Raw genomic sequence first — 22183 nt, forward strand, 5'->3', positions numbered from 1 at the left:
CCCCCCCGCCGCCTCCCCGGGTTAGGGAGGTGTTGCGCTTTGCTCTCGGTGTTCGGTCAGCCCCGTCGGTTTGGGGGTCCCCCGGGTAAAGCCAGGGTGCATTCATCCCCTCGCCGTTCTGCGGTGCCAAAGTCAAACTCCCGCCCTGTGGTACCGAAGCCAAAGCTCAGCCATGTACCCAGCTCTCACCGCCCGGGTGACAGGGGCAGTTTGCTGCTCCAACACACCCAGTGCCGGGGGAATCCTCCAGCCTGTTCCCGGGGAAGGCAGTTTGTGGCAGGGACACATCTCCAGGTCCATCCGCAGTCATGGAGGGTCCATCCCCACGTTCTCGCCTTCGGGTCAGGCTGGCACAGCTCACCCCTTCATGGTGGATCCAGCCTCGAGTGGGCTCGCATTGTGGGTGGGCTGGGGTCTGATACCGCGCTGACACCCCGAGCCAGGGTGGGTGCGAGGGGACAGCGCTGCGGGCAGGGACAGGGCTGAGTGTCCGGAGAACAGGGAGTGCCGGTGAGGGTGGACAGGGTGTGATCTCCAGGACGAGAGGAAATGGCCTCAAGTTGAGTGAGGAGAGGGTTAGATTGGCTATTAGGGGAAATTTCTTAATTAAGAAGATGGTCAGGCACTGGAAAAATGTTGCCCGGGGCAGTGGTGAAGTCTCCATCCCTGAGTATGTTAAAAAGGTGTATGGATGTTTCACGTAGGAACATGGTTTAGTTATGGGTTTGGCAGTTAACGGCTGGTATTCCATGATTTTAGAGGGCTTTTCCTTTAAACGATCCTTTGATTCCGTGATTTCTACTCCCCAGACCTCCGGCTGTCGCCGTGCCTTCCCGTGTCCCCCCTCCCCTCCGCCCCCCGTTCCTGACGTCCTGAGCGCGGCTGCGGGAACACAATGAGGCCCTGAGGAGCGCGGCTGCTCCGGCTGAGGAAACGGCAGCCGGCTTCCTCCGCAGCCCTGCCCTGGCCCCGCAGCTCCGCACAGCCTGGACACCATGGGCATGTCTGCGGAGGACGAGCGCGCCGCCAGCCCCAGAGGTAACGGGGATGATGCGCCCCGGGGAGCCGGCGAGCTGGGCAGGGAAGGGATGCTGCTGCTGCTGTTTGCAGCGCATTTTGGGGATTCCCTTGCCCTTTGCCTCACCAACCCCTCCACCCTCCTGGACCTTTTCTCTGTGCCGGGGCTGGTGCCTTGTGTCCTTGCGGGGTGACAGCCTGGTTGTGCTTCCTGATGGTGATACCTGCGCCGCGGCAGTACTGCTCACCGCACATTTTATCCTCAAAGCTGCTGTCTTGCTCCCTAATCTCTTGGTCCCCAAGGCTGCCAGTGGCTCCCCAGCAGAGCAGGAGCCTGGCTTGGCACTGGGTGACAGCCCCGGGCGGCTGCAGGGAGTGGCTGGGGATGGGATGGGATGGGGTGGGGGAATGATGAAACCAGGCACTGGGGACTGGGAAATGGTGTGTGATAACTGTGCTGGTTCTCAGCCCTTCTCTCTGGCCGGGAGCTTTTGGCATGGCTTTGGACCCTGTGTCAAGGGAGGCACAGCTGCGTGGGCGCTTTGAGGAGACCAGGAGTCTCCAATCCTCACCTCAGCCTGGCTCTCCTTCCTGCGAGAGCTGCCATCTCCCCGTCCCTCCTGCTGACTCACTGCTGGAGTCTCGACCCCACTGACAGCTTCCCAAGTGGCATCAGACCCTCCTCATTGTGTTTGGGGGAGCAGCCGGGATGTGCCCTCGGCCTGGGGACAATCTGGGCTGGCAGGCTGAGTCACAGCACCCCAGGGCAGCCTACTTGCTGCCACAGCCGCTGTGACAACCCCGTGGCGTGGTGGTGGCATCTTGGGGGGCCCTTGCAGAAGGACCCCCTTGGTGCCACTCTGCCCAGCTTCCCACGTCCGTGTGTGCTTGGAAGTCCACTGGCGGCGAGCTTCCTGCCTCTGGCCTCAGGGGCCCTTCCTGCCCCACTCGGTTGTGCTCACTGACCCCTGGCTTCATCCCCAGACGAGGAGTGGCCGGAAGCAGAGAAGGCTGAGAAGCTGGCGAGAGGAGCCGCTCTGAAATGGGCTTCAGGAGTGTTTTACCGCCCCGAGAAACTGGAGGGGCTCGGGCATTATCGGAGACGAGAGACGCAGAGGAACAGCTCCATCCAGTCCCGGCTGAAGGTGTGTGTTTGCCCATCCCATGGACATTTGCAGCCACACCCCCTCCTCAGGCAGGGATCTCAGCCAGGGTCCGTTCTTGCGCGGTGAATGTTCTGTATGTCCTCTTTTGACAAAATCTTTTCCTTTGGCTGGTGCTTGGTGGGTGAAGTGCAATTACTGGGGGGAGAAGACCCCCTTTGCCCTCTGCCTTACCCCCAGGCAGTGTCTGAAATGTTCAAAGGAGTCTTCTATGTCTCTGACCATCCTTCAAAATAAAACACCAAGGGGGTTCAGCACATTCCATGTGCAGGACTCAACGCACCCCATCACTGGCCCATCCCAGCCCCAAAGACTGCCCTGCCCTTCGGCTGGGAGGAGGCACAGAGCACTAACCTGCCTCTGCCTGTGGGTCTTCACAGGGAAAACTTCCATCTCTACATATTTGTAAGGGCTGTCCCAGTCCTCCTGCAAACCTCCCTCCTCACCCGCCTCCCCTTTTGCATGACCCAAGGAATTATTAAGCTCAGGACTGAATCAGTCTGAGCACCACAACTTTCTCCTGATAATTTTAGAGATGGTTTCTCTTGTCCTGACTCTGGATGAATTGTCTGGGAGGCCTCAGTGAAAGCAACTTGCTGCTGGTGATTCTTGGCACCAGGAGCAGGGAGTTAAATGAGTAGATAGGGCATGAAGATGTGCCACTGCAGGGCTGGAAATGATGGCACTCCGTTTGGGAGGATGGTTTATATGGCCACTGAGGTCCTTCATGCCTTTGGGGCACATGGGAGCCCTGTGACCCACTGCTCTTTTGCAGAAACAAAGTAATCTTTTAAAACTGAAAGAGACATTTGATTACTGTTTACCCCGGACCTTGGGCTGGGAGAGTGCCTGCAACACAGATCATGCAGGGTTGGGGCAAACGGTGTGGAGTCCTCCTGCCTTCTGGAGCTGCTCCACTGCCCCTCCACCCTTTTCTGCTCCCCAGTCAACTGTCCAGTCCTACCTGGAGGGGGTAAGTGCAGGGCTGGAGCAGCTGCGGTCGGCGGCCCAGGAGGTGCAGAGCGTGTGCCAGGACCTGGGGGCTGCACGGTGGGCCCTGCTCGACAGCGCAGACCACTTCCAGGGCCTCCAGCAGATGAGGGAGCTGATGGAGGAGCATGTGCAGCTGGCCTCGGTGGTCCAGGTGCTGCCCCAGATCTTCTCGGGTAAGGCACTGGCCCAGTCCTGGTCAGTTTGGGCTGGAAAGCTCTGGGGGAAACCTCAGTCCAACCATGGGCTCTGTGCAGGGCTGGTGGTAAAGTCTGAGCAGGTCACTCAGGCTTTGCCAGCTGGGTGACTGGAGATATCCCTGCTTCCCCAGAGCCTGATCCAGTGGTGTTCCCAGAGCCCCAGACCTTTCCTCTCACCATCTCCTTGATAACTTGTATCTATGTCCCTGGTGCAAACCCCTTCATCTCCACACTCAGTGCTGGCATCTCTCCTCCCTCTCCCACAGTCCACGAGGTTTTTTCCCATATCCTGCAGCTGCTCCATGGGCAGCATCTCTTGGAGGCTCATGTGGAGCTCATGATGGTGGAGCAACTCCGGGATGACATCCTCTCCCAGCTGCACCTCCGCGGGCTCTCCAGTGCCCAGACAACTGTGCTGTCCTACTTCAGTGGCCTGCAGGACCTCAACGAGAGCCTGGCCAAGCAGCTGTGGGACATTGTGGGGAGCAGCCTGCGGCTGGTGCGCGAGGACCCCGTTCTCTTTGTTACTGCTGTGAGGATCATCGAGCGGGAGGAGAAAATAGATGACACTCTGCTCTTGGAAGCCACCTTCCTGCCTCCTGGCCGCCCAAAGGGCTGGAGGCAGAAGTTCTACCAGGTCCTCCAGGACACCATCACAGGAGCCCGTTTCCACACTCCCCGCATGGATGCTGAGGGGCCGGGGCTGGCCAAGCACCTGGCAGCGCTGCAGAAGGACATCGTGTCTGAGCTGCGTGTGGTGAAGGACCTGATGGTCCAGTGTGTCCCAGCTCACTACAACATCCTCAGTGTCTGCACTGCCACCTACCACCAGGCCCTCACCAGCCACCTCCAGGAGATCCTGCGGGAGGACCTGGACAAACAGGGACTCTTCCTCCTCCTTGAGTGGGCGCTCCGTGTGTACCACAGGTCAGCACCAACCAAGCAGGGGATGCTTGTTGAGCTAGGTTGTTGCTCATGGATGGGTTGGGAGAGTGTCTCTGGCTGCCAGGGAATGATGACCAGGAGGGCAGAGGGGCAGGTAGGAACTCCTGGAAAACAGGACCTTCCCAGCCCTGCCCCACCTCTCCCCTCCAGCCCAGAGATGATGGGTCACCCTGACCTCCTCCCAGAAGTGGACGTTTCTGCTCTGGATCCCTTGATGTCCTCTGAGCTTGTGGATCAGACAGAGAGGAGATATGTGATGAAAGTCAAGGTGAGTGAGTGAGACAGGGACCTAGTGACTCCCACTGAGCCAAGCATCTGTTCTGACAGCAGCTGCAGACCATGAGCCTGGGATGAGGCCCAGGACTTGCTGCTGTGCTATGCTGGGTCTCAAGGGATTCTGTACTTGGCTTCTTGGGCTGCCTGTGGTGGGTGTCCCTCCTGCAGGCATGTGTGTTCGAGTGGATGCAGAGGACCCTGGACGTGGAGTTCAAAGAATGGTTCAAGGAAGAGGAACCTGAGACAGACCATCAGGGCTTCTTCCATTCAGCCTTGCCTGCCATTGTCATGCAGGTGGGACCCCAAGAACATGGGTGCAGATGGGGCATGGCCATGCTGAGTCCGTGGCCTGCAGGCTCTCCCTGAATCACCTCAACTTTCCTCTTCTGCTGCAGATGCTGAATGAGAACATCCAGGTGGCTTCCTTGATCACCGACTCTCTGCAGCAGAAGATCTACAACATGGCCTTGGAGGAGCTGGAGGCATTCCTGGGCCGGTCAGTGGAGCCACTCACACCCCCTGTCCACCCTCACAGACCCTGGGGCCATGGCCAAGCATCACAGGCTGGTGGTGGAGATCTGCTGTGGGGCACCCAATGTTCATCCAGGCCACAGAAGGCTCAGCAGCCTGTCTACCCATGGGGCTGCTGTCTCAGCCTTTGGGGGCATCAGCTCTTGGGCCCTGCTGCCCCAAATTCTTGTCTGCTGAGCCCTCCCAGAGGGGATCCAGAATGACCCCACTGTCCCACCCTGCCCAATGACCTGTCACTCTCCAACCTGGTGGCAGGATCTGAAAGGAGCCAAGTGAGCTGGGAGGGTTGTGGGAGGTCCATGTGTCCCCAGGAGCATCCCAGGGCCAGGTGCCTGTGGTGGGACACCTGGGGCTCTGCCTGCCCGTCACGGCTGCCTCGCTGTGTTGCAGCCTGCGGGAAGCTCTGGTGCAGTGTGGGAAGGAGCACCAGCAGGACCGGGCCGTTCCCAAGTACTACATCTCCCACCTGCTGGCCGTGCTCAACAACAACCTGGCTCTCAGGTAACCTGCACCAGCACCTGGTAGCTCTTATAGCAACACCCACCCCCATCCTCCCCGGCCTCAGTGTCCCCACTATGCTTCCCAGGCTACCTGTACCCTCTCTTCTCTCTCCTAGCAATTCTGTCTCCTCCCTGCATCCTGACTCTGCCTGCAGAGAAGTCCCTGCATCCCTCCAGGCTGCTCTGGACAGGATGCAGAAGAAAGCCACCCAGCTGCTGCTGGAGGAGCTGCTCCTGGACCTGCAGGTATGTTGGTCCAGCACCTGAGGCTGACAGGGCTGCAATAAAAGCTGAACCCAGCCAGAACAGCCCTATTGCAACACCCCAGGCTCGAGTTTATTCCTGCTCGGGTCCCTGCCATGTATTCTGTACCCTGCTATCACCCTGCAGACATCTCTGCCAGCCTGTCCCCCAGACCCTGATAAACCACCCGATGTCTGTTGCCAGCAGCACCACCCCATATCGCTGGGGCAGATGGCTCATGGCCCCCAAATCACTAACGGACAGAGACCAGGAGCCACAGCCCCCCTGAGCTGCCTCATGCTCCTTCTTCTGGCTGTTCCATGGCAGAAAACCAGCTGGAGAGCAGCAAAGTCTGTGTGGAGGATACGAATCTATGTGTGACTGCCCAAGTAGTTTCCTGCTAGTGTAGTCAAATTTAGCTTTCCTGGAGTCTGAACCAAAAATCTGGAATAATTAACGACATTACTATTTAAGGTTTGAATGCCATGAAAACAAAGGAAGAGCCAAAGGGTGAAGAGCTTGCAGGCAGCAGTGGCCCCAGCACAGACAGAAGGAGTGTGTGCCTGCAAGCAGGAAGACAAGCAAGGACAGCAAGGCAGGAGTAGGAAATCAAAAAACGTGTTATGTCTACACAAGGGAAGTGGGGAGGAGTGAAAATTAAAAATAAAACCCCAGCAGGACAGGCCAAAAGCAAGTGTGTGAGGAGCAGCTCACTGCCCACACCTCAGGTGCACATCACGACCCAGATAAAGCCCCAAAATGAGGCTCTCAGGGTATCAGGGAGGGACAGCCACAGTGTTGCCATAATTTTTTAAGCTGAACCACTCTGCTGTTTTTACATTGAGTTTTGCCTGGCAGCAGGGGCTTGGAGGCTTTGCAAGGCAAAGTGGCTGTGGTGCCAGGCAGCAGCCGTGGGTGTTGTGCTGCCCTGAGCTGGCAGCTCTGCGGTGCCGCAGGGCACAGACGCTGCTCCTCTGCTCCCCCCAGCCCCTCTGCCTGCAGCTGCCTTCCCGCAAGTGGCTCTCCGGGTCCCAGCTGGTCGGCAGCATGTGTGAAGTGATTGACAAGTATGCAAAGGACTTCTCCCGCGTCAGGAAACCTGTGTTCACGGTACCTCCTTCGAACGGCTGCTTGTCTGTGGGACAGGGAGGCTGGGCAGAGGGGGCCGTGCTGGGGTGCAGGGTGCTGGGAATGCTGGAGAGTTTGTTCCTCCGGAGCAGCCCAGAGAGCACCGCCACACGGAGATGTTCAGGGTTTCCCCCAAATCCAGCTGTTTTCTCTGACCCTTCAGTCAGAGGGCATCCCAGGAGATTGTTCCCATGGCTTGGTGTTGTATCAGCCCTTTCTGCCTCTGCCTTTCCTTGGGGGATGGGGTCTGGACACCCAGGCAATGCCAGCGCTAACAGCTGTCCCCTGCCCAGCTCCTGCTGGCGGAGACCGAGCTCCTGGTGGCCAACCAGTACCTGCGGGCACTCCTGCAGAGGAAAATGGTGTGCAAGAACCGGGAGGAGCGGGGCCAGCTGTGCCACCGCCTGCTGCAGGACGCCACGCAGCTCCGGGAGCTCTTCTGTAGCCTGGTGAGAGGGGCTGGGTGCGGTGGGGAGCCGGGGCTGTGCCACGGAAAGGGAGCATCACCCTCCTGCTCCCCTCCTGCCCACAGCCCACGAGCAAACGGGGCTGTTACACTTGGGTGGTTGTGAGGCCAATATGGGAGGAACTGGCTGGATTAGGGACTCTGGGGACCATCACCCTGCCCAGCAGCCCCTGGTGGGCGGGACATGCTGAGTGGGAAGACACCAGCTGCAGGGGCTCAGGTCCCCAGGTGGGCACTGAGGACGCAGCTGTCTCCCCGTGAGATAACCTCGGGGTCTCACACCTGGCTGCTTTCCCTCCCAGGGCCTGGACGGGAGCCAGCAGAGCCTGGAGGCTGTGTTTGCCTTGCGGGAGCTGATCTGCCTCAAAGACCCAGCACTACTCAGCCTGGAGGTGCTGGGCTTCATCACCAAGTACCCCGATGTCAGGTAAGGTACTCCCTGCAGGAGAGGATAGGTGTGAGCCTGCCCAGGAGAGCCAGTCTTGGGCTGCACCCTGTGATGTGACACAGCAGAGCAGAAACCTGAGTCTTTACCCCCTTCTCCCTGAGGTTTCCCTTTCCCATGCTCCAGATTTGAGGGGTTTTTGAAAAGTCCCAAGAGCAAAGGAGTAAAGAAAACAGCAGTTCTGCTGTGGCACATGCACATCTGTATTTGGTAGGCAAACAAACTGTGAAAAGTGACAAAACACCAAATTGGAAATGTCCAAAAGAAATTCAAAAGATTTGGGGGGATTGTTTTCACGAAAATGCTACTTTGCCTGGTGCAAAGTACCTGTTTTCTCCTGGTCTTGGCTTGGCTTCTCTGGCTCGGGGGAGGTTTGCAGGACACGAGCAGTGCCCGGGCTCACCCCTGGCTCTCTGCCCAGCGATGAGCACATCTCCACCTTGCTGGACATCCGCGGGGACGTCTCCAAGGAAGTGCGGCACGTGGTGCTGGAAATGATGGCTCAGCACCCCCAGGTCCTGCCCGAGGGCTACCGGCCCATCTTCAGCACCATCCTGGTCCCTGTGCAGGAGCTGCCCTTCTGCCTTCGCAAGGGCAAGTGTGCCTGACCCTGCCTGGCACTGGTGCCCTGCTGGTCCCAGGTAGGGCTGTACGTGGTGGGAATGGAGGTGACATGTGGCATCCCCTACACACAGCACCTTGCCCTGTGTTGGGGACAGTCTGGATAAAGGCCATCCTCTTCTGGTCTTGCCCCATGAGCACCAGTCCTGGGATACCTGGACTGGGGGAAATCCAACCCGTACCTATTTTGCTGGCCTGCTGGGACAGTGACTGAGAGCTGCTCAGGCTCAGGCCCATTGCCTGCAGGAGAAAGAAGAGTTGCAGAATGGACAATAATCTGCAGCTGGGACAACTTCAAATCTCCACGGGGCTGCAGGGATGTTTGGGTTTGCCCAAGTCTCCAGACAGCCCCCTGAGCCAGTGTGTCCCAGCAATGGAGGCTGTAATTCCAACTCTGAGGCAGACTGGAGCCTTGCTGGGACCAGACTGGCAGGAGGGTTTCAGCCATGGGAGGTCCTCTGGGCTCAGCCCTGGGCTTGGGTGTTGCTGCTCCACCAGGCTGGGTCCTGCATGGCTGGTAGGGAGCAGTTGAACTGGCTCATCATGGCTCATGAATGCTGAGAAGAGCACAAGGTGGTCTCCACACTGGACAGTGCCATCAGCCCCTATCCCTGCTGGCACAAAAGGACAGCTCTGAGTTCCTGCTCACCTGCCAGACTCCTGGTTCTGGCTCATGTGCCAGCATCCAAGGCAGGACTGGAGTTGGAGGCTCTCAATCTGCATGGAGAGCATAGTTGTGCTTGGTGTGTTGTCCTGCTCCAAGGTTCCTCTGTGATGGGCAGCACCACCCTGAGCTCTGGCTCTCCCTCCATCCTCTGCTGCTGCCCAGCCCTTGGCATGTCCTCCCAGATGCCATATGAAGATCAGGAGCAGTCTGTGTCTCTGCCTACACTCTTGTGCCCAGCCCCTGCAGTGCCCTGGGCGACCTCCATGCTCTGCCATGCTTCCCACCCTAGGATGGGTCACATCCCACTGTCCTTGCATGGTACCACTGCTGGAAATAAAGGCCTAAGCTCTGAACTTGCTTTCTAGTGTCCAGGCTCTGCTCCCTGGAGGGTCTGTGGGTGGCACAGAGAGGGAGGGTTCCATCCCATGCTCAGCATCACCCCAGACCTGGTTGTCTGCACCCTGTGCCAGCCCAGGAGATCACCCAGGACACAGGGGATGATGCAGACACTACACACCCTGTTATCCAGGACAGAGGGGACCAAGTGCTCCCCAGCCCTGGGTCAAGTGGCTGCAGTGCTAGGGAGATGCTCAGTGAAGGGTTCAACCTCAGTTTGGGGAGGTGCCCACTGTCCTCCCTGGGGCTCATGGTGAGCTTGCCCAACTGGCCACAGCTCCCACCTGCCTGGGAAGGTGTCTGCCCTCCCCACCTGCCCCTGCTGGCTCTGGGACTTGTTTATCTGCACTATGGACATGAATGGCCCTGAGCCCTGGGAACATCCAGCTGGGACCAGCTTTGGCCCAGGCCAGGAGTTCATGGCCATGTGGAAAAACACCTCTAGTCCCAGCGGATATGAAACAAGTCTAAGCATGGGATGACTCCCACCCCAGGCACTGGTGCTCATCCCAGCATGTCTAGCCTCACTGTTACCCCAGCTGTGTGCCCACAACCAGTCCCCTGTGCCCTCCATCACAGCCCTGTGGTGCTCTCCTGCTCCAGCTCCACAGGCTGCAGTCAGAACTAACACAACTCATGACAGCAAAAGCCCAAGCCCCCCAGGTGTCTTTTGACAGTACCTTCCCACGTCCTTATTTACGTGTGGTACGGTATGTACCCGTCACTGCTGCCCCCAGCTGACACAAGGCCACAGGGACCCTTAACCTGACCAGCCACGTGGCTCCCTGGCTGCTATAAAGCTCGTGGTCCTCAGGGGTTCAGCCTATCTCCTTTCAGGATGGCGTTCCTGTGGGTAGTTGCCTGTCTGGCCCTCGCCAGCGCTGTCTCAGGTAAGTGCTGCCCATGGGTATGGGAAGGTCCTCGGGGTGCAGCAGGATGCCAGAGAGGGTGACACAGAGCCACCCACACCAGCACAGGTAGCCCTCAGATATGAGTCCAGAGCTTTTGGGTGATCCTTGTGCCCCTGTGCCTCTCCTGCAGGCTGTGGGGTGCCTGCCGTCAGTCCCTCAGTGACCTACAACGAGAGGATTGTCAACGGGCAGAACGCTGTGCCCGGCTCATGGCCCTGGCAGGTGTCCCTGCAGGTACAGCACTGTCCCATTCCCTGAGTACTGTCATGGCCAGCTGGGTGCCACAGTTGGGCACCAAGGGGACTCTGCCTGTCCCCAGCTTGGGGGTGTTCAGCTCGCCCAGCCCCAGCTCCTCTTTCCTCTTCCCTCCCCAGACCCGCACAGGATCCCACTTCTGCGGTGGCTCCTTGATCAACCAGTACTGGGTCGTCACAGCTGCCCACTGCAACTTCAAGTAAGGAGCGATGCCTGGCCAGCCACGCCGGTGCCACTGGCAGGGCCAGGGGCTCGGAGCGTGCTGGGCATCTCTGAGTGGCACTCGGGTCAGCCCCAAAGGCCCGAGCAGCCCAGGGCTTCCTCCCCAGTTGTCCCCTGTTGTTGGGTGGCTGCCCCCAGCGCTGCTCCCACCCGGGGTGCTGGCTGGACACTGCCTCTGACTCCCTCTTACCTCTCACAGCCCGCTCTCCCACGTTGTTGTCCTCGGGGAATACAGCCTTGCTTCCAATGCTGAGGCCGTTCAAGTGAAGACCGTGTCCAGGGTGAGCCAGGCGGGCGCGGTTCTGGGACGGGGCTGCAGCTCCGTGCTGGAGCTGCTCCCCCAGGGCAGGCAGGAACTGCTGTGGTGTATCCCTCTCTGCAGGCCATCACCAACCCCGGCTGGAACCCCAACACCATGAACAACGACATCACCCTGCTGAGGCTGTCCACTCCTGCCCAGCTGGGATCCCGGGTGTCCACCATCTGTCTGGCCCCTGCCAACCTGGTTCTGCCCAGCAATGCCTGGGCTGTCACCACCGGCTGGGGACGCACCAACCCCAACAGTACGTAGGCTGCAGCTTCAGGGAGGGCTGTGTGTAGCTGCTGTTCTTCCTCAGGGCTCTGAGGGTCCAGGGGTGCCTGTTGGGGTGACATCTCCTGAACGTGTGGGAAGGGGGGAGCTGGGCAGTGGAGTAACCCTGTCTGAGCGTGTACCAGTGAGCAGATGTGTGCAGGTGTGTGTGTGTAACCCAGCGATTACTTGTGCACAGGCACAAGCCTGCCCTTTCTCAGGGCTGCCTGCACCAGGTGATCCGGGAAGAAAGGGTTTGTTGGGACAGAGAAGGAACGCCCTTTGTATGGCAGCACCCATGCACCAGTGGAAGCTTGCCCAAAGCATCTGTGTGCTCTCCAGGAGACCCACAATGAGGTGACCTAATGGTGCTTCTTTCCCCTAGCCCAAGCCTTGGCAACAGTCCTGCAGCAGGTGACCGTGCCCCTGATCTCCCAGAGCCAGTGCAGGCAGTACTGGGGCAATTCCATCACCAGTGCCATGATCTGTGCTGGTGGGAATGGTGCCACCTCCTGCCAGGTAAGGAGCCAAGCTGCTGCTGCACAGCATGGGTGGAGGAGAAGGAGGATATGTGGGTTCTTGCTGAGTTCCCATTGCATCACAGGAAGGGTGGAGGGGCAGGGTACATGAGGTCTTGCACTTACGGAGTCAGATATTTAAGCTACAGCACCCGGCTGTGAGCAGGGGATCGGGTGGCTGGGGTGGCAGGGACCAGTTTGGAGCACTGAGCAGGAATCTTCTCTGCAGGGTGACTCTGGTGGACCTCTGGTGTACCAGACTGGGAATGGCTGGACTCTTATTGGCATTGTGTCCTGGGGATCCTCCAACTGCAACATCAACACTCCGGCCATGTACACTCGTGTCAGCCAGTTCCGTAACTGGATCGATGCCGTCGTTGCTCAGGGATAAATCTGTGGACAGTGTGATCCCTTCACTGGGATTAATAAAGTACTAGCATTTGCTTGTGCCAAGCACTGCCTCTGGCTCCTTTCTTATGATGCAGAGTGGGGTGGAAGACACATGGAGGAGCCTGGGGAACCCCATGCTTCTCTCCTAAACCCCAGCACTTCCCAGAGCTGGAGCTTGGTGCCCACCTGGGACCCAGAGGGAACTGCCAAACTCGGACAGGATACTCAGGCAGAGGGGGAGTAGGGCTGGCTGTAGCTCAAAGGCTGCTCAGGGGGTCTTCAAGCATACCTTGGCACCAACCCAGGCAGTGCTGAAGGTTGGGAGAATGGTCCTCCTGCTGGCCCAGGTGTGAGGTGCCACCAGAGAAGGGATTGTGGAGCTGCAGTTCAGCACCTGCTCAGCTTGCAGGAAGGAGGGTGTGGGTGGGTGCAGAGGATCCTAAAGGACCCCTGCCTGAAGTTTAAAGCCATGACTTGAGTAGCAGCTGGGAAAACAGAGCTGAAAGGGAGAAGTACCATGGGCAGCTCCAGCTCTTGGGGAAGGTGGAAGGGGATGGTTGGAGAACAGCACGCTGCTTCACACCTGCAGATCTGCCAGCTAACAGTGGGAAACTGAAGGCCATTGCAAAAGAAAATTTAAGGCTGAAAACAAATTTCAAGGCCAGGTGACAGGTTTTTACTCAAATGGGTTCTTGAGACAATGGCTGGTGGAAAAAAAAAGTCTTGTGTGACATGGGAGTAGCAAGATACATGCTCAATGAATTACAATCTGGTTCCCAGCAGCTCAAAATAGAGCTGGTGATAAGGCACTGTGGAGAGAAGCAGGATCAGACTGTCCCAAAATTAAGTGTGGGGTTTAGTTTTCCTTACCAGTGATGTGAAGGTAATACAACACCTTTGCTGTGTGAATCACAGCCCTCAAATTGTAATCACTCTATTAAGCAGAGTGTGACACTACACAGAGACACACTGATGGGAAGAGGTATGAAACATCAGTGGAGGGCAAACATAAATAGTCTGGCCCATATGATTGAATTAAAATAAATAACAATTGTCTCAAGTAAAGCCTAGGTTGGGTAAGAGTTAGTTTTATTTAGTGGTCTGCTTTGCAGGGAGCATCTAACTGACCTTAAAGGCAAGTGAACAACAGAGATGTGGGGCTGGACCATTCAGGCAGAGAGAACTGGTGGCTATAGGGAACTTCAAACAGCAGTGACCAACTGCAGCACTATGGATCATCTGGTCTGTGTGCTGAGCTCTCTGTCAGCTCTGCCACCACTGGGATGGGATCCTCTGCCCCTGGAAAATTCTGGAGAGGAGGTGGCTCAAAAGAGGTGTGCATTACTCACTTGATACTACAAGTTCTCCTGTTGGTCCATAAAAGCTCCTCTGAGTGAAATTGGGAGAGGTGATGAGCAGCTGTAGACAAACCAGAGCATTCCTCTGGCCCAGTCTACCACCTCACAGCTAAAGAAAAATAAATAGAATGTCCTAAAGTGCCTCTTCAGCCTCCCAACTGCACCTTCCAGCAACAGGCTGAGTGCCTGCCTCATCCAGGGCAACCCATGGACATCCCAGCCCCACACAAGGTCTCCCTTGGGCAGCTCCTGGCCTGGCAGCTGTGTTAAAGAAACCAGCAAACCCTTTGATGGGCACTTTAGTACCTCTTGCTATGATTTAAGAACCTAAGAGAGGGGTGAGCACATTCTGGCTCTCCACATACTTACTGACCATCATTCCCAGCCTGGAAGGCGTTGCCTTCCAGCAGCCAGCCCACAGGTGATCCACAGGCAGAAGTAAGGACAGCAGAGCCATGGGGTACACAGAATACATGGACATGTTTTAGAAGACCGAGTACACCAAATAAATAATTCTGTACACTCTAACTTGAACATTACAGACTAATTACAATGGGTCCTACCTCATCTGACAGGACAGTCCTTAGAGTAAAGCCAGGAGTCAAAAGGCAAGGCACAGAATGGGACACTTCTCAACACAGTCCCATGAGGAGAATGACCGATGAGACCGGAGTCGCTTCCAAACCGTTCCAACCCAGCACCGGAAACTGGGCAACCAAAAATAACATCGAGTGCCGGAAGATCCCCGATCCCAAGGGCTTCCCGGGAGGTTCTTTCCGCAGTGAAAGGCAACAGGAAAGCTCACGGCATCTGGGCGTCCACGCAGGAGCTGCTGGTTTGTGACACACCTCGCTGGGGCCGTGGATCTGCTCCACGCAGCCATTCCACCTTCAGCAGACAAACAGGGCAATGACCTCTGCAACAGCAGCCACAGCTCGCCCGTCACACATGAGGGATTTACAGCGTCATCAGGCAGGGGGGACAGTGGGAGAAGGGACAATTGTCACCAGGCAGAGCTCCTGCTGCCCTCAGCACACCGAGGCACTGAGCTCTGTGATGCCGCTTGCCACCGCACACGCCTGGTGTTCACATTTATTTCTTTGGGAAGTTTTCTGCACAGTAAGGCACACCTGACATGCAGGCACTTGCCTTGGAGTGCTGCACGCTTAATCCAGCGTGAAAGAGGACACTGAGTGGTCAAGAAAAGCACCAAAACCCTCCCAAGAGTGGTGAAGACAACTTGGGGCTGGGTACAGGCACTGAGTGGTACAGGCACTTCGTGACACTTCCCAGGAGAAAGCTGAGTGGGTGAGAGGTCTGGACACGACCACCCTCCCTGCAAATTCTAGGGCTCACACTGGTGCCAAAGAAGCCAGTATCTGTGTGCTTCGCATCATTTAGAAAACTAAATTTAGTCAAACAACTGAGATTTTAATTTATCCCACCTCAACCCCCCCAAATCTTCAGTATCATTACTTAAAACAATATGGCCCCACACAGCCTAATTAGAAGCCTGTAACAGCCACGCAGCAGCTGCCCTATGTGGTACAAGACTGAGCTGAGCCTGCACTGCAGGTCCTCAAAGGCACCATACAGAAGCTTTTACCTTGCCCCAGAACTCACCACAGCTCCTGCAGAGCCAAAGCCAGAGCTGCTGCCCAGCAGCCAAGTGAACCATCATTCCTATTCCAGTTTGTGCATCAGATAAAAGTTGACTCTCAGTACTGCAGCCAAACATCCGGTAGAAAACAGGACCGAGAGATGGAGCAGGGCCTCAGAAATAGTGTAAATTACCAGAACAGAGAATATCTGGCCTAAAAGAGGAAAGTACTCAGATTCCTACACTGCAGCTGGTTTCCACATCACTAGCAAAGCCAGCAAGTCTGAGCCCAAGCTCCTCACAAGGCTCTCAAGCTTTCCCTCACGTACAGCTGTGTGCTTCCAAGAACAACACAGAGCAGGAGCATCTGGATGCTATCACAACTGCAGTGTTAAATAGCACAAACTTATTCAGGATTGAAGGAAGGGAGGTTTCTATCCCCACTGGGTTGATGTGTTAAGATTTTTAGAAGCCTGAGTGAGAAGTAAATTGAACATGGACTGGTAAGTGCTATTTTAGGAAAATACACTACACTCAAAACCTGGATGTAAAGCTTTAGACCCTCTAATGCAATTTCTGGAAGACTTTTTCACATTCTTTTCCAAAAACCCTCAAGAAAAATAATAAAAATCAAGGAACCAACAGGCCACATTCTTTGAAGCTGTAATTCTCTCTCCCAAGAGAGCCGAACTCCCAGGACAAAAGGATGGGATTGTATTACACAGTACTGCTAAGTTCCAAAAGACAAACCACCCTCAAAGAGCATCTCACCCAGAAACGGAGGAGAGGGCTGTGCTTGGACAAGGACACACCACGATTTGCCACTAGGTGTCATTCCGACTCCACTTCCCCTGCGCGAACCACAGCAGGCAGAACAGAAGCACTCAGATCTGCACCCCAGCTAACGCAGGGACTGCATTCGGTGAGTCTGGAACAGACAGGTGTCACCTCTGTCCTCCCTGCACATTCAGGACCAGAAGAAGGTTTCCAAAAAACACTCTGCGAGCCAAAGAAGAACCACCATTAAGAGTCAAAGAAGGACATTAAAAAACTACATGAAAGAGCAGAAAACACCTTTTCAGAGAGATTTTAGTTTCTAAAATCCCCCAAAAAAGGCACTCCTGAAAAGTGTAAACTCCTGAGACTTAAGACCAACTGAGCACTGAGGTGCTCCTGTGGAATGAAGACAGATGATCAAGGTAATTCACAGTGAAGAGCTTCCTAGAGGACAGATTGAAGGCACCTGGACTATGGCTCAGAATTACAGCACTTTGCCTGTCCTCCTCTGCACCAGACCCAACTGAAAACATGTCCCACTTGCAAGAATAAAAGCACCTGAGGAATTTTCTTAAGCTGAACCTTCCAACATGGCATTTGGACCATCACAGTTTTCCAGACTGAGTGAAAGATCACTGAGGACTCCAGGGTGACTTGAACAGCTCTGCTCATCTCCCCTCATTGTTATTGTTTGGCTGCAAAATTCCTACAAATACTGGATTTAGAAAAAAAAAAAGAGGGAGTGAGTCAAGAGTGTTAAATTGAATGATGGAAGGAAAGCCGATAGAGATTTTCCCAAGTTTACATTGATTTTTCCATGCAAACAAGAAAACATTGCATTTGTGAAAGAATTAGAGTTCTTTTTTTGGAAAAGCCAAAGCTCTTTATGGAATAGCCTTGGTCTTCCTCCTACAATTCCCAAGCAATGGAGTGCCTGAGGACCTGAACTTTTCCTGGTGAAAAAAACAGTTGCGGAAAAGATCAATGAAGCAAAAATTGTCACAGATGAGAAGATTCTTTTTCTGCTTTGGAAGGTAGAGAAACAAGCCTGGTTAGCCCAGAGGTTTATGTATTCCTAATCCCATAAGAGAAGGATAAAGGAACAGCATGGGCAGACATCTGCATGATGCCTGTGCATTTTGACGGTTTAGTGGTTAAGGGGAAGGGTCTCAGTTCTAGAGGTCTTGGCTCAGTTCATCAGTCTGACCCTTTCACACAGGCAAAATCCCTGTTTTATGGATAGATATGCAGGATAACGTGGGGAGGGCCATGGGAGCAGCCAGGAGGTAAAAGCAGTCACAGTGCCTGCAGTGATGCTCCCAACACACCAAAGCATCTTCAAGTAATGGCTCAGAACCAGAAGTGCTCCGAGGGACTGCCACCACCTGACCTGCAGGGCCCCCACAGCCCACTGGATACTGGCCTTAGAGGGGCTCCTGTCTCCGGAGAGCTGTTTGCAGTACCATGAGGGACACTGAACTGTTCATGAAACAAAATGTGGAAAGCTGCCTGCTTTGTAAGAAACCACATCTAGTTTATAGCTCATGGTAACAAACTAGGGAAAAACAACGTGAGGAGGTAAAAGATGCCAAAAACATTTTTGTTTGCAGTCCAGAGTTGAAAAAAAAAAGTAGGGAATTCTGCAGTATCTGTTAATGCTGATGGAAGAAAGACTGCATGTGACATGGTAGGATGGGTTGCTCAGAGAAAGGGCAGCCTGCAAAGGATGTGGAATTTTCAAAATAACATGCAAAACCACACAAAGTTTCTTCTGCTGTATTCCCCACCACATGCTTGGGCACACTAGGCTGGTTACATGTATTTACAGCCCATCTCACCTTTGGGGTGTGAAGCACACCCCCAGAAATCCCCCTTTTCTTTGCTTTAGCACAGAAAACTCAAATCTTTTCTCACTAAAGCTGCTTTGCTGTTTGCTGACTAGGAGTGACAGTGAGAGCTCCCTGGAGATGTGACTGACCACTTCAGCCCTGCTGAACTGAAGCATCAATCCTAGGAAAAGGCCAAGCTCACCAGCCCCTGGAGCTTGGACTGCCTGCACCTCCAGCCCAGAGCCCAGCAAGCCCTCCCCAAGTGCACAGCACAAAGCAAATCGTGTGGCTTTGTAAAAGAAGTTTCAAACCCCAGCATCTTCCTTCACTGCTGATCTTGTCTCTGCTACCATGACAAGCCAAATCCATCCTGCCCCTGTGCCATCAGCCCCACTTTGCTGCTCTAACTAGTTGGGAAGATATCTCAGCAGGCTTGCACAAAACTCAGCTCTGCAGCCCCCACGCCCCCTGAGTCGTTCGTAAGACCTACACAGCACAAGGACACCTGAAATGCAGCTTTTTCCTGGTGAGCTTAAGTCATTCCTCACAGCTCTAGGGCTTTTGTACAATGTCTCCAGGGCATTGTCATTGCTGACGCTCCCAGACTGGGCTTCCACTACTAAGGCCCTTACCCTGATGCTGTGGGAGCCATTTGTGGCCACCCCAACAGCTCCCACCACCACTGTCCCAAAGCAGGGATGGCAGTGCTGTGGCAGCACAGGCACACAAAGCTGGGGAGCCCTGTCAAATGTGCAAGCAGGGAGCAGCCTGGAACCACCAAAGTTCTGGTGCAGTGACATGGTCAGTAACTCTGTGCTTACAGTGGTTATAGCCCATCCCAGCTCTGGGGTGGGAAGCACACCCTCAAAACTTCCCCTCTCTTTTTTCCCCTTAGCACAAAAAACCTCAACCTTCTCAATCTTCTTCTGAAAGGTGCAAGGTGTAACACATCAGAGACACAACAGAGCCACAAGAACAACAAACCCTGCTTGACAGGCACTGGTTCTTGCTGCAAACAGGGAAAGGACAATTCCAGGGGTAAACCCTTGATGTCATCAAGCAAGTAGATCCTTGATGTCATCAGGAGGATGGCAGCCCTTGGGGAAAACCTCACAGCTTCCCAGCCCTCGTGGAAAACTGCTGTCTGGCATCTCTTTGGCGAGGAGCTGGTGGGCAGCACAGCAGTGAGTCAGAGCTATCCCACTTCTAACTGCACATGACTCATTCCAGCTTTGCTGCAAAGGCACCACGGAGTCTGACTAAACCAGCTCAAAAATCTGTGTATATATAATTTTAAATAGATATACACCCCCACACGTGTACGTGCACACACGGACGTGCATGCACAGACACACCAAGTGATTTCTTCTTTTTTCCATACGCAAGTGAGAGAAACTAAACGCTCTGGAATTAATAAATAACTATGAACAACCAAGCTCCTGGGCTACAGAAAGAGCTCTTCTCCCCACGTGGCTCCTTAATTCGCGCATTCCTTGAGGCTCTGAGCCCACAGGGACTCCCCCATTTGTGGCACAGCTCGCAGGGTGTGACGGCCACAAGGTTCCGTTTCCTCCGCCCGGGGTGAGGATGGATGGGGGGATCACCTGGAGGGAGGGAGGAACCTGGCTGTTCCTCACTGAGTGTGTGCACACCTGCAGCACAGAGCAGACCTGTGGCAGGGCAGGAGCTCAGCCCGTGTACTGCTGCTGGTAGCGCAGGTTGAGCTCCCGCAGCTCCCGCTCCCGCACGCGCCGCGACTTGTTGGATTTGGTGGAGCGGCTGGAGCGGGTGGACTGAGCTGACTTGGTGCTCTGGCAGCGGGAGGACGCCCTCTTGAGAAGGTTCTGTGAGATGGAACGGTGCAGGTTCTTCATGGAGGAGGAGGCTGCCATGCTGACCACCCACGGGTGCTTCAGGGCCTGAAGGGCCGTCATCCTGTCACTGGGGTCCACCGTGAGCAGGCGGTCGATGAAATCCTTGGCCAGGTTGGACACACTGGGCCAGGGCTGAAACACAAAAGAGGTGTGGAATGAAACGTCTTGGCACAGCTTTGCTGATTAATGAATTCCTCCCATGTCTGCAAAGCATTTTGGGGCACTCTGCTGGCTTCCCTTCTCTTTTTTGTCCTCAAATTTTCCAAGCTGTAACTGGCAGTATCTGCCCAAGGAGAATGAGACACAACTACTTCACATTAGGGGAAGAGGCCGAATTAGTGGAAAATATCTGCAGGTACACAGGTGCAGAGTAAATCCCTCCAGCAGCTGGGCTCAGGCACTTGGTAGCTGACCCTAAGCCAGCAGACACTTACACACCCTTGTGTACACACTCCAGGGTCTCAGTTAACCCCCAGATCCAACCACCTCTCCAGCAGTGGCTGGGACTTCCCTGGTTCATCTGGTCCCCAGATCCTCCTGGAGTTTTGTCCTTGTCCTTAGAGACACATACACATGGACACCCCCAGCTTCCAGGCCCTTTCCCCCTTGTCCAGCTCCATGTCCTCCAGCAGTCACACACTCAGTCACACACCCACCCACATGCCTGGGCTTGCTCCAGTTGCTGCACCATGACACACACAGCTCCCAGAACTATGTCCTGCTCCTGCTCCTTCCTACCTCATCCTCTCACCTTCCAAAATGCTACAGCTATTACCAGAAGCACAGTAACTGCATCTCACTGAAGACCCTCCCCTGTCCAAGTGCTTTCTATCCAACAAAGCCATTCCTGCAGGAACAGGAGCCCTATTGCTCACAGAGGATGGATTCTGACACCAGACCCACAGGGCTCTTCTGACTCTTCATCTTAAGGCACACATCTAGGGAGGAAGCACCGACCTCTGCACTGATCCTGGAACCAAAACTAGGCAGAATTTTCTGCTGTGGAACCTGGTCTCAGTCCTATGTGGAAATCTAGATGTTGCTACTGGTTAGCCCTGGAACAGCAGCTCAGCCCAGCTGGAAACAACCCCATGAAGTGTTCTAAATATATATAGAAATGTTAGATATAAGAAATTTTCCATAATGTTTACCATAGAAAGAGGAAGGAGTTTGTTTTACAATATGCTCTTTTTAAAGACAGAAGCCCAAAATAATTAATTAGTCCTATAATAAATATCTTCCCAACACATCCAAGAATGGCCATAACAACTTATGAGTCAAACACCTACAGCCACAAATGTTGAATTGTTTCATTTCTGACAAAATACTGTACTTGCACTAAGGTGGAAAGTGAGAACATTTCCTTCAGCATGAGGTGAAGGCTGGGCTGTGGACAAGGCTGGGAAGAAAAATGTGACAAAATCTACTGTAAGGGTAGAGAGGAGGAGGCAGCATGGCCAGCAGAAAACTCCAGGTGGTGAATGGAGTCAGGCAAGAGCAGGTTTCTGCAACCACTGGGTATTCTGGGGGTCTCACCTGTCCTGAAACCACCAATACTGAATTTTTCAAGTCTATGGAGATCACATACCAAGCTGATTAAGAAAAAGCCTGAGTAGGTTCCTGCAATTGGAAGACTTCCATATAATAATGGTGACATACATGTAACTGAGTGGACCCACCCATGTCTAGTTAAAAAACGGAAAGTCTGCTATTCTGTGTCTCTCATTCTTCTCTTCATTGGGTGAAGAAGAAAGGCACACAGCTATTTTAAATTTCAGGGTTCACTGACTGTACAAGCAGAAATAATGCCCTTTTCTTGCTCAAAAGGTCTAAAAAAGGTATGGCCTGATTTTTTGGAGGTTTAATTCATTGCTACAGAAAGCAATTTTCTTTTCAAAAGACTCAAGGCACCAGCAAGAGAACAGATCCCTGGGAGGATTTTTTAATGAAAAGGAGGATGGTGTAAGAGCTACAGCACTGCTCCCAGCCCACAGCCTGTCAGTGCATGGCCAGGAAAGGTGAACTTGAGCTTTAGCTGAGAAACTGGCTGTGAGGGGAATCAGGGTACCACAGTCTTATTTTACAAGGACTAAAACAGTCTGGCTTACTCAGCTGAAGTGGGATACATGATCACTGCCAGTAACTATGCAAGAGAAGAGTCTGAAAATGATATTAACTACTTGATGTAAAGAAAGTACTGCTACGTGAATAAAAACCTATAAAAGTTCCTGAACATATTCAGAATAGAAATGGAAATACTCAGTGCCCAAGGAGGAAGCACAGACTTCTC

General features: G+C 54.4%; 3 protein-coding genes across 7 annotated transcripts in view; 2 read left to right on the top strand and 1 right to left on the bottom strand.

Annotated features, from left to right (window-relative positions):
• Nucleotides 1-122: 122 nt before the first annotated feature.
• Nucleotides 123-9550, top strand: EXOC3L1 (exocyst complex component 3 like 1). Of its 5 annotated transcripts, XM_088171992.1 has the most exons (14): nt 128-1038; nt 2002-2162; nt 3127-3153; nt 3265-3346; nt 3637-4297; nt 4466-4583; nt 4760-4885; nt 4987-5087; nt 5513-5623; nt 5739-5868; nt 6853-6975; nt 7287-7442; nt 7762-7886; nt 8326-9550. In XM_088171992.1, the coding sequence occupies exons 1-14, from the start codon at nt 996-998 to the stop codon at nt 8510-8512; spliced, it is 2151 nt and encodes a 716-aa protein (XP_088028118.1). In that variant the 5' UTR covers nt 128-995; the 3' UTR covers nt 8513-9550. The 5 variants fall into 5 exon arrangements, with proteins under 5 accessions (XP_088028119.1, XP_014736254.1, XP_088028118.1 ...); XM_014880768.2 differs by having other exon boundaries at nt 126-1038; nt 3127-3346; XM_088171993.1 differs by lacking the exon at nt 7287-7442 and having other exon boundaries at nt 123-1038; nt 3127-3346.
• Nucleotides 9551-9625: 75 nt separating this feature from the next.
• Nucleotides 9626-12518, top strand: CTRL (chymotrypsin like). The gene is given in 8 exon segments (XM_088171999.1): nt 9626-10525; nt 10528-10603; nt 10606-10733; nt 10874-10953; nt 11176-11257; nt 11359-11539; nt 11933-12066; nt 12295-12518. Coding segments are annotated over 8 exon segments (942 nt in total). The 5' UTR covers nt 9626-10426; the 3' UTR covers nt 12457-12518.
• Nucleotides 12519-13108: 590 nt separating this feature from the next.
• PSKH1 (protein serine kinase H1) overlaps nt 13109-22183 on the bottom strand; it is a 31072-nt gene continuing 21997 nt past the window's right edge. The window contains exon 4 of the mRNA XM_014880749.2: nt 13109-20025. Coding sequence (XP_014736235.1) covers nt 19708-20025 — 318 coding nt within the window. The 3' untranslated portion in view covers nt 13109-19707. The remainder of the gene's footprint in view (nt 20026-22183) is intronic.

Source organism: Sturnus vulgaris, chromosome 12 (assembly GCF_052056855.1).
Source record: "Sturnus vulgaris isolate bStuVul1 chromosome 12, bStuVul1.hap1, whole genome shotgun sequence".
NCBI classification, from domain to species: Eukaryota; Metazoa; Chordata; class Aves; order Passeriformes; family Sturnidae; genus Sturnus; species Sturnus vulgaris.

What these genes read in the sequence shown, in the direction of transcription:
- EXOC3L1 (XM_014880768.2), top strand. Translation starts at nt 996, where the DNA reads ATGGGCATGTCTGCGGAGGACGAGCGCGCCGCCAGCCCCAGAG. An exon ending in CCATCCAGTCCCGGCTGAAG is followed by an intron (nt 2,163 to 3,126) that starts GTGTGTGTTTGC and finishes TCTGCTCCCCAG; the next exon opens with TCAACTGTCCAGTCCTACCT. An exon ending in GATATGTGATGAAAGTCAAG is followed by an intron (nt 4,584 to 4,759) that starts GTGAGTGAGTGA and finishes TCCCTCCTGCAG; the next exon opens with GCATGTGTGTTCGAGTGGAT.